Below are 11,228 nucleotides of genomic sequence, written 5' to 3'. Positions count from 1 at the left end.
GGGGCACCCACTGCGGGGATCATCTTCAACGGTGAAATTCCCAGTCTTAAAATGAGATATCCAAGTTTTGACAGTGCTGTAGGAAGGACACTTCTCCCCCAGTGTTTGTGACATCTCAGTGTGAATGTCCCTGGAGAAACAAAAACTTTATGATGGCCCAATGACGTGAAACTTGCTTGTGCCTCTGCCATCACAGCTTCTCACTAAAAGAAAAATCAGTTTAAGAATCGCAAAGACCTGATATTTGTACAGTTACATACTAAGATATTAGGCCCCCAGACTCATTTTTCTATTTCATCTGGAAGGGGGCAAAGTCAGGAACTTCTCAGCACCCCCTCGTATAATAAAGCTGGTTTTAAAAACCAGTGCAAAAAAAAAAAAAAAAATAGGGCCAAGTGGCATTAGCAAGATTAAAAAAAAAAAAAAAAAAAAAAAAAAAAAAAAACACATACAATCAATGGAATATTCATAAAAAATGCTAAATTCATCCCATCACCTTTATAGATTTTCCGGTCATTAAAAAAAAGTTGTGGCATGAAATAGGATTACAACATTAACGATCTTGGTAATTTCAGCGGAGGCATTGTGAAGCTAATCCATCTATTTTTTTTTTAGCTCCTGTGCTGATTTAAACACAAAAAAACTTGGTTTATTTTTTTTTGTTTTAATAAGCTCTTAAGCCTAAAAACACACTGCACAAAAGGTAACTGCTGACATCAGCAAAAGAAAAATAAACACACTCTGCCGTTTTTGTACAGAGGTTTAGTCCATGGGCTGTAGTTTGAAAGTTCCACTTTCATAATGAGCATACTGTTTTCTGATTGGTGGGTAAGGTTTAAGGGGCATCCAGGAAAGTTCCTGAGCGGAATACAGATGACACAATCTTTCCCATGTTGTTTATCATGGCCTCGCTGTCTGAGCTGGACTCTGAATCGCTGCTTCCTGAGTAAGCTCCAAGGCCAGGTAAGATTCCAATGCAAACGGAGGCTGGAGGGCAGTGCAGTCTGGAGCCAACAGTGGTGCTGCTTTCAGTAGAGCTTGAATTACTCTCTGAAAGAGACAATAAAATAGTAGTGTAAGATAAAAAGACGATTAACAAAAGATGTAATGGTTTTGCACATATTTATGATCATGGCTAACATAAATTTAAATATAAATTAAAAAATAAATAGTCTTCTATTCGTTGAGCAGGTGAAGCTTTGCATGTAAAGCACTGTACCAATATAGACTGAATGCTGAATAAATTCCCTAAGTAGTACATTTCCACCTTGAAAACAGCACAAAATTGTTGCTTTTGTTTTAAACAAAGAAAGCAGAAAGTCTGTTAAGGGGTGGCATCAGAAAATATTTATATTGCACAATATTTAGGGTAAGTATTCAAGGGAATTTTTATCTTGCATTTTATGTATACCTCAAAAAGCAGGTAATCAAAATTCCATTTACTATCATTAAGCATTAAACACACCATGTCTTATTTAGGTGAATTTGAACTGAAGGAAATTGCTGTTGGTGGGTAAGGTAAATGTATTTAAATGGGTAATACTGCCTTTGAAAACAATGCCCATAGCTTTTCATACTTACAGAAATACATTTTAATGCAAATAGTCACAAAATAACTTTTATTTTCCTCAAAAATTGTAAAATAAGACTGTTCAGTAATAGATTTATCAAACCTTTAAACTGTTTGTGGAAAAAGGATTAGGATATTAAAAACATTTACTTCTTACCAGTTAATTGGTTTATTTTTTTCCCCACCCTAACAAGCCCCTATTTGATATCAAAGTCCAAGTGCTAGGTTTATGTTAATAAATCCAAAATGATATCATAAGTCCAAGTGCTTATGTTTTTAAAAATGTATTCATACATTTAAACTTCATTTCTATGCACATTTGTTTTTACTATTAAAGGGGCTGTGAAGCTCCTTTGCCATATCATACTGCAGATGACAGGTCAGCTCTATGGAGAAATAAGAGTGTCTCTGTTAGACACTTAACTGTCTTCCCTGCACAGATTTCATACAAACTGAGTAATGTTTCAGTTCTTGATATATTTTCCTGGGCAGTGACAACCAGGATTTCATGCCATGCTGTGAAGTGCACAGAGCAGTGTCTTTGCATTCCCACAAATCAGGAAGAACCAGCAAATGTATGGTTGCTTATCATTCCAATGCTTGGCCATCCATAAAACCGCTTTCCATCATGAAGTTGTTGGTGGTAACCTAAGCAGTACTTAGGCAGGGAATTGCATGCAAAAACATTTTGAGGATGGCTTTTGATTTTATGTTTTTTAAATTTTAACTTTATGTTCCTGGCTTCAGTAACTGCACTTAAAGCAGAAGTGAACCCAAAACCAAAATGATCACACTTACCTACAATCCCGCAGATCAGTCTATACCTCGGGAGGTTTCTTCCATCGGGTCCCGAGTTGTCCCCTTATCCGTCTTCGGCCCGGCGCCGCCATATCCTCCTCTCTTCCTCAGTGTTCTTCCTCCTACGTCACCTGATCTCGCACTGCACAGGAGCGATATTGGGTGATGTAGATCGGGAAAAAACTTGCCAATCTCACTAAACTTGGATGAGATCGGCAATTTTTTTCCCTATTGATGAAAGGGCTCCTTCTGCGCATGCCCAAGATGCAGAAGGAGCAGCCAAGAGCCTCCTGGGATGTGTGACGAAGGTATCCCAGAATTACTGCGCTCACAGTCATTCCTAATCGCCTAGGCGATCGAGAATTAGGAGGGCGGTGCTGCACCCCTTTTTTGGAAAAAATAAAATAAAAGGGTGTTGCACCATTAGGAAGAAATGTGTTTTAAATAACTGTACTTTATCTGCATATGCCTTCATTTATTATTTCTACATTTTTGTGCAGACCACTGAGCATTTACCAGTCATTGAACCTTTTTAAGGTGCCCCAGGGTAGATTTACCATTTCAGGTAAATGATTACTAAGGACTGATTGCTTATATATCCTCTATACAGTAGGTAATATTGTTGATGTACTTTCAGGTTCATTTATTGTAAACGTGATTAGTATGTAAAGAAGAGGTCACATTGGCAGATTTTTCTTTTATTGTAAATGCAATACAGTGTTAGGCTAGGGAAATTTATTTTTTTAGGAATATAAAAGCATTTACTATACTATTATTGTCTTACAATAAATATTCTATTGTGTGTGGAGGTTAACAAGTCTGGCATTATTAAGAAATGCTGTGGTACGTTATTATCAAATCAAACAAAGGGCTTCATGCAAACACAAGAGAATTGCACTAAACTAAAGTAACCTACAGCAACTATTCACAGTTATTTTGAGTTACTGAAAATTTTGTTTAACCCACTTTTCTGAACCAGTTCATATTGTTCATGCAGCTATGGAAGAAAAGTGTGACTTGTACAAGGTTAAGAGCAAGGTCACAAAATATTTCTCACATACTTCCTAACAAGGGGCCACACCACAGAACTTATGGGAAACACATTATTTAAACACTGATCTTTTTAGACACTCTATGTGTTTTTATATTTCTTTTTGGGAGGGGGGGGGGTTCCTCTTAAACTGCTGCATTGTGTCTGCCATTATAACTGCAGTAAGATCTGTACTGGCTGCAGTTGGTACTATTGCAGCTGGTATCATCGTTTATCATGTCACCGACCAGCAGTGAGTTGTCTTTGTTACAGGAAGCAGGAAAATACTCAACGTGCAATAACAAGAATATACATAACTGTACGTACATATATACATCATATTTAGACAATGTTTACCAACCCCATAGTTCAGTTTTAAAATACAGAATAGATTTATCTAGTCCAGTACAAAGGAGACTGCATGATGTAACTGTGGGAAATTATTCAAATCATAAAATGTCTATTGCAAGTCCAGACAGGAATATATTTGGGTGAATCAATGCAAAGCAAATCTGTCCTGTTCAATTTAATATTCCTGGATTTGCTGGCGGATCATCACTTGCTGAAATAGATTTCTACTAGAGAACCTTTAGATTAAAGCCTCAACTGAAATCTGAACAGCTTCTCATTCTAGGTTTAGGATTGAGAAACATTGCTATTATATGAACAGAGAACAACAGAACATCCCATACTCGGGTACATACCATCATGTTCCTGATCAAGCTTCAATTTCTTTGTGCCAGAACTTTCAGAACTGCTAAAAAGGCAAAATGAGATATTGTTATATAGTGGATATGTTAGGATATTTGGCTAGAACAAAGGTGCAGCCTGAATAAGGTTCTAAATGCAGAAACTATGGCGTTTTTGATATTTTATTTACTGCCTTGTAAGGATACAGGGTTAAACCACCCCCTCCTAATACACACAAAATGCTCCTTGGATGATGAAGTGAATACTTTGGTTTTATTAAAGTTTAATCTTCACCAATATGAGGTAAATATTAATATTCACATATACAATAAATAAACTATTTAGCATGACATGGTAATGCCACTGGCTCCAAAGAAGTCAGCAGGTCAAGGAAAATTACCAAGGAATTTTTAACAATGAAATTCAACAATCACATACAACCAAAGGCCAAAAAAAGAACAGTATAGACTTCAAAGGAATAAATCTGTATGGCTAGTTAGTTTCATGTTGTAAGCAAGCCATCAATGGTCTTGCACTTGCACTGTAATAAAGTTTGGAGCAGAAATGCAGATGTTTGCAGTCTTAAAATTGCTTAAAAGCCGTCAAGAACATGTATATGACCTGGGAGTCAACTTTGTGCTGGCTCCCTATTAAAAGGCAAGTGGTTATGTGAGGCGGCAATGTGCTTCTGTTTGATTTTTTTTTTGCCAATTCTTGTAAGCAACATTTACATGTCTAAGTCCTACCCCAGCTGTAGCTAAAAATGGAAACGGGACAGATAAGCTCACCACTCTTCCACTTTCCTTTTTACTAAATCAGTATGTTCATTTTAACAATATGAGCACAACAGACTTACTGTTGTTGGCTATTTTCCCTCTCCTGCAGTGATAGCAAGAGACTGATACAGAGTCAAATTTAGGTACTTACACCATTTGAATTCAAAATACACTTATTAATGTGCTAACTAGTTTACATGTGCACCTTTAGTATATTCCTGGAGTTCATCAATAAGATAATACATACACAAACTTTCTTTTTTTGAGAAGATTTACAAAGATGTGTCTTTAACTCTAACCTTTTGCGCCGCACTGCTCCTGCCAGCAGCTTGGACTGTGAGAATTTTTTGCTGTCGGCAGTCACAATCTTCTTCTCAGGCTCCCTCTTCTTGTGCTCTGTGGATGTGGCGGCTATTATGCGAGCATTGTAAGATACTGGTTAAGAAGAAAATATTTTCCAGTACAGATGTTAGGGGGAAAGCTTTATGTATTCTTATCCATAGAACCATGAACACAAAGCCATCAGACCTCATGGTGTTGGATAAATAAGACCCCATCAGAAAAATTTTTTGCACGCAGTCATAAGCATCACATTTTGCCTAAGCTTAATTTCTGTTTTGTATAGACTTGGCAAATGTAAACACTTCTAGTTTTGTGTTATAACTGTCTATAAGCCTGATGGAAGTACTAAAGCTGTGTAAAGTAGATAGATAATTGTTCAAAATAAACTGCTGTTCAAACAGTAAGACGAACACACACCCAAAATGTTATACATAGGCAATATACTTTCATGAAGTTTGACAGACCATTGTACTTTTCTAGAAGCACAGAATATAACTGGGTATTAATGTTTTAAAGTAAAGATCACGGACTGTTGATCCAGGGAACATCCAATTGCTTAATGGGATCAGGAAAGAATTATTTTCCCCTGTTGCAGCAAATTGAACTAGGTTTGTTTTGCCTTCCTCTGGACCAATGACCCATCAATCATGTCTGTAGGGTTTATATATGGGTTATCTTTATTTCCCTAGTGGTTGAACTTGATGGACTTTTGTCTCTTTTCAACCTAACTATGTAACTATTTTACTGACTGTAGATCTTTCACATAATGAAACTTCCTTCTGCCCAGGTACATGCTTACCTGTAGCTTACACATGGTTGCATGCATGGTTGTTCATTGCCTAATGACATCCCTACACATGATAGCTGGTAACAGATTATTACCAGAAGAAATCTAAAAATATGAAATAGGAAATACTTGCCACTTCTCACTTCAGTCAATACTATCTGAGTCACTGACCTACAAACATATGCAGAATGGAAAATCACTGCAGAGTCTTAACTCCTGAAATGCATACTGGTTCTAGATTAGGAATTCAAAAAGTCTGAAACCACTGCATCATCCTGGTGGTGAATTTTCAGAAAATGATAGCAATTTAATAAACAGCATTATTACTTCTCTGAAATGGTATATAAGCTTCTTGTGTGGATAATGCTTCCTTTTTGGCCTCATAAAACATTGAATAAAAATAAGCTGCATTCAGAGACAATTAAAGGATATTCGATACTCGTTTATTTCTCTCTTTTCTTCTTCTCTTCTCTCCTTTTCCAACATTTCCTGTTTTCTTGAAACTTCATCAAGAAAGTTTGTTTCATCTTCATCTAAGCCTCGCACCATGTTTTCTTTGAAGTACAAAAACACAGTTTATTGTAAACCAAACTTTATAATGCTAAGGATCCTATTTATTAAAGTAAAAGAAACAGATTTTTCAATTTGCTCTATTTTCCTATAAATACTAAAAAAAAGTTTGTGCTTTAACTGGTTTATGGAAGACATGCATGGAGAGTTGCTGGTTAGTGTAAAAACATCTCAATGTGAGGAAATGGAAATGATGATGCCTTATATCAGAGGTCCCCAACCCACGTTCAGCGAACCAGTAATAATAGGAGCGCAGGCAGTGGGAGCGCCTGTGGACCTCCTTACACTGCCAAGAATGGCAGAGCAGTGTAGTTGTTGTGATATCCATCCATTCCTAACCTCAAAAGTGGGTATGCAAACATTATCCAACATAAATATTTGCCATATTTTATTCTACAGGTTATCTGCTAAAAAAACACAGTGGACCTGATTTATTAAAGCTCTCCAAGGCTGGAGACGATACACTTTTAACAGTGAAGATGGGTGATCCAGTAATCCTAAAATGTATCTGGTCCAGGATTTAAAAAAATTGCTAACATCCAATGACTTTTAGGAAATCTTTTCCAGGTTTGCTGGATCACCAGCTTCACTGATGAAATGTATCCTCTCCTGCCTTGGGGAGCTTTAATAAATCAGGGCCAATGTGTGTGGGGAGAGTTAAATTACTTTCAGGTGTGTGAAAAATGTAAAAAATGTTCCAGCAGGGAAGAAGTTGAAACTGTTGTGCTCAAAGTTCAGTTTTATACAACATGCCTTTGAAGTGTACTTACTGAATTTAAACTGTTCTTCATATTCTTGTTGTTTCTTTTCTTTCTGTTCCTGTAGCTTTTCATATAAAGACCGTGGGTCGTACACTTCCTCTGGACATTCTGCAACAACAGCAACAATTCAAATGAGTGCCACCAGCAGTCACAGACAAGACATTTGTGGTATGATCCTTATATGTCCCTTCAGGATGGAGTAATTTACGTTAAAATAAAATTTGGCCGGTCACAAAACCCATCTAAACCAAGTCTGTCTATTAGTCATTTGAGATAATAGAATGTTACTAAAATATAGTAATGTAATAGGGGGGTCTCCAGTTAATCAGATTTAAAGAATAGCGCCAGCCAAAACTCTTTTTTTACTTCTAGACAGAGTAAAGCTACGTACACAAGTCAGATGATTTCTGCTTTAGACGAACAGCTGCGCTCGCCACAGATTGTTGAAGAACTGCTGAGTACTCCTACAGGGGAAAGAACAGCAGGGTGTTGCTCACTTGTCCTCCCCTCTCCATTGAACAGAACAACGCTGTGTGTACTGCAATTGTTTGTTTATTCGTCACTGGACTCAATGGGCCCGATTTATTAAAACTCTCCAAGGCTGGAAAAGATACTTTCAACAGTAAAGCTAGGTGATCCAGCAAACCTGGAATGGATTTAATTAATGCTTTTTGTTAGCAAACGTTTTCAATTCTGGATCGGATCCATTCCAGGTTTGCTGTATCCTGTCCAGCCTTGGAGAGCTTTAATAAATCAGGCCCAATGATAGAAGATCTTTACCAGCACCAATTATCTGATATCTGTATGGCTTAATGCATGCATGGCTGCAATCTGCATGGCTTAATAAAGACAGAACCCCTGAGGTTGTTGTATTGTTGTTCCTTGCATACCTCTTATGATGTCCATCTATATGAGAGCTGAGCAAAAATCTCCAATAGCAGAACTGATAGTATTTTTTTTTTTGACACAGCGGGTAAGAATCTCTGCAAGGTTTTACTTCCCTTTGTGATATATGTACGACAATACATTGTACAATACACATTAGATCATCAGGTGAGTAAATTGCTATGGTAAATGCAGATTGTACCTTCTGGATCTTCAGGTTTCCGCACTTTCTCCCATTCTTCTTGTCTTTTCTTTCTTTTTTCTTCTAATTCAGATTCTGTCACAAATTTCTTGTTCATTACATAATCCCCTTCTTTGCCAGCCATTATTGAAGACTGAAAAAAAAAAATTAAATCTTTATTATTATTACTGATTATGTGATCACGTGCAGAACTCAATTAGTATTCATTCTTTTTAATTCTTGACACAGAATAATAGAAAACAAAGAAGAATTCTGAACAAATGCAAAAAGGTCCATTATTAATGAGATATATTCACCAAGGAGCTGCTAAACCTGCGTGTAATTACCAGTAACACACCTCTGTTATATTGCACTAGTTTTTGTTGATGCCATCCGTCTGAGGAGCTCCTGAGATCACTTAGAAAGTTAAATATCTGACCAGCAGTACCAGATTCAAGGAGGCTTTATGCTATAATGCTAAAATAAGTTTTGCATTTCCACATCAAGCTAAGCATGTGAAAATGCAAAACGTATTTTAATGCAAAAGTTAAAACAAACAAAAAAAAAAAAATTAAAAAAAAATTACACTTACCTTTAATCCCACAGATTGGGTGACATAGCCCGCGATAAAGGGGGAAAAAACCCCAAAGGGAGATGATCTCACTGCACATGCGTGAGATCGGCATCTCTTTCCCCTTAGTGATAAAAATGCCCGAGATTGGGCATGCACAGATGAAGCAGCCAGGAGCCTCACAGGATGCGTGACGTATGAATCCCTGGAGACCCTGCGCTTCCATTCATTGCTGCAGTGATCAAGACGTAAAAGGGGGGTGCTGCACCCTTTTTTTTTTTTTTCTACTTTACGTATAAGGGTTGTCTACCCTTTTATGTAAAGTAAAAATGTTGAGTTTAGGTCGCTTTAATTAAACAAAACCCTGCCAATATAGTCATTATCACTTTGCTCATGCAGGGCAAGGAAATACCTCCAAGCAGCCCTCAACCAAGCAAACCCAACAACGATATTCATCAAACCTTGCTTCCCGCTCTGTCACATGCCTTATTCCATTCTTTAAGGAATTGTGGTTTCTAGGTTTGGGAAATATGTGACCCTCACTTACCAGTACTTTGGTCTGCAAGGTCAATCGCTGCATGTGGAGGGCATTAACTTTATCCACATGGGTAAGCTCCAAGACCTAAGTTTACGCAGGCTGAGTTTCTACAGCAGGGAGGCAGTGAATGTGTGGATCAGTAAGAATACTTTGCTGCAAGGGGAACTATCAGAATGTTCCGTCATTTTGTCTTGAAAGTGAAGATCGCAGCAACCTTTTTTAAGACATAAATATTCACCCTTCCTTCACTCCACCACCATTTTGTTCTGCTGCTAGGGAATGAGGAAAGAAAGCTTGATAAGTACCAGTCAATCACCAGTTTACACATGACTGTCCGACTGTCGACACCACGGACTCCTTTGCTACCTCCAACCTGCACATTAGACGGTGAATTAGCAGCTAGTGACTAAGGCAGTCTTTTTGGATTGTAAGCTCCTCGGGGCAGGGTCCTCCTCCTGTGTCACTGTCTGTATCTGTCTGTCATTTGCAACCCCAATTAAATGTACAGCTCTATGTAATATGTTGGCGCTATATAAATCCTGTATAATATTATTATTAGTAGTATTGATAATGGGGAACCCTTGAAATCACTTTGAGGTCCTCAAGGAACCCCAGCTATAATTACTATATCCACAGATCACAGTACATTAGGCTGGTGGTCTGTGGGAAGAATTCCTTTTACACTGCTGGCCATCGGGAAGAATGTCACCCTTACAGATTGCCAAAATGATCATTGGTGTCACTTACACTGACCTGAGAGTCACAAACATCAAGCTGAAAATGCAAGAGAACCGCAAGCAAAATTTCAGTTTTTGCACAAAAACAGTTCGGAGTGCTTTTTGCAACTTCGTTTCCTAAGATACCAATTTCATATATAAATAATAATAAAATAATTGCAGTCATGCAAAGCACTTATTGAGCTGACCAGGGCAGACCTGAGTACTGTTCTGTTTGCCGCCAGTGCAGGCCAGGCCTTTGTACGCAACACTACATACATAAAGTTTATGTTGTATCCTAATATCATGAATGACCTGTGACTGCCTGCAGGCTCCATAAAAAATATCAGCTGGAGTCTTCTAAACCTCAAAACTGGCTGGATTTATTAAAGCTAACCTAAACTAGAGAAGATAGACTTCTAGCAGAGAACCTGGGCGATCTAGCAAACCTGGAATGGATTTCTTAAAAATCATTTACTAATACTTGGCTAATGTTTTCAATCCTGGACTATTTCAGGTTTGCTGGATCACCCATGTTCTCCAGTCATGGAGAGCTTTAATAAATCAGGCTCAAAGGGCTCCCAAGACTGGAGAGGATACACTTTCATCAGTGAAGCTGGGTGATCCAGCAAACCTGGAATGGATCTGGTCCAGGATTCAAAACGTTTGCTAGCAATTTAATTCAAAGAAATCCATTCCAGGCGTGCTGGATCACCCAGCTTCACTGATGAAAGTGAATCCTCGCCAGACTTGGAGAGCTTTAAAAAATGAGGCCCATTGTCTACAAATGATGACACAATGGGGTGACTGCTGCAAGTCTCCCTACTCTAAAGCTGCGTACACATATGCAATAATTATCATTGGAAACGAACGACTAACGACAGTTCGTCCGATAATCGATAACAAAAAGTGCAGTGCAAAAGTGCAGAACGACGCTGATGAATGAGGATTGTCGCTGGAAACGAACGGCCGTCGCGGCGGATCTGATTGGACGACGATCGTTCGCTATCTAT

At 38.0% G+C, this 11,228-nt stretch overlaps 1 protein-coding gene across 1 annotated transcript; it reads right to left on the bottom strand.

Annotated features, from left to right (window-relative positions):
- Window positions 1-648: 648 nt before the first annotated feature.
- On the bottom strand, window positions 649-9,899 carry PSME3IP1 (proteasome activator subunit 3 interacting protein 1). Its single transcript, XM_072422830.1, has 7 exons — window positions 9,509-9,899; window positions 8,412-8,544; window positions 7,334-7,432; window positions 6,413-6,547; window positions 5,164-5,275; window positions 4,103-4,155; window positions 649-1,050 (listed from the first exon to the last, which is right to left on the bottom strand). Exons 1-7 carry the CDS (start codon window positions 9,539-9,541, stop codon window positions 836-838), a joined length of 780 nt encoding a protein of 259 aa, XP_072278931.1. The 5' UTR covers window positions 9,542-9,899; the 3' UTR covers window positions 649-835.
- Between the last annotated feature and the right edge of the window lie 1,329 nt (window positions 9,900-11,228).

The sequence above is a fragment of the Pyxicephalus adspersus genome, chromosome 9 (genome assembly GCF_032062135.1).
Source record: "Pyxicephalus adspersus chromosome 9, UCB_Pads_2.0, whole genome shotgun sequence".
NCBI classification, from domain to species: domain Eukaryota; kingdom Metazoa; phylum Chordata; class Amphibia; order Anura; family Pyxicephalidae; genus Pyxicephalus; species Pyxicephalus adspersus.
The sequence above is the reverse complement of the archived record's forward strand: the minus strand, read 5'-3'. Positions and strand labels throughout refer to the sequence as shown.

Bases quoted from the DNA above. Each gene is read 5' to 3' on its own strand.
- PSME3IP1 (XM_072422830.1), bottom strand. From the start codon at position 9,541: ATGCAGCGATTGACCTTGCAGACCAAAGTACTG. The intron at 5,276-6,412 runs GTCTCTGAATGC...CTCGCATAATAG, and splicing joins GTATCGAATATCCTTTAATT to CCGCCACATCCACAGAGCAC. The intron at 4,156-5,163 runs GTTAGAGTTAAA...TTGCCTTTTTAG, and splicing joins GGAGCAGTGCGGCGCAAAAG to CAGTTCTGAAAGTTCTGGCA.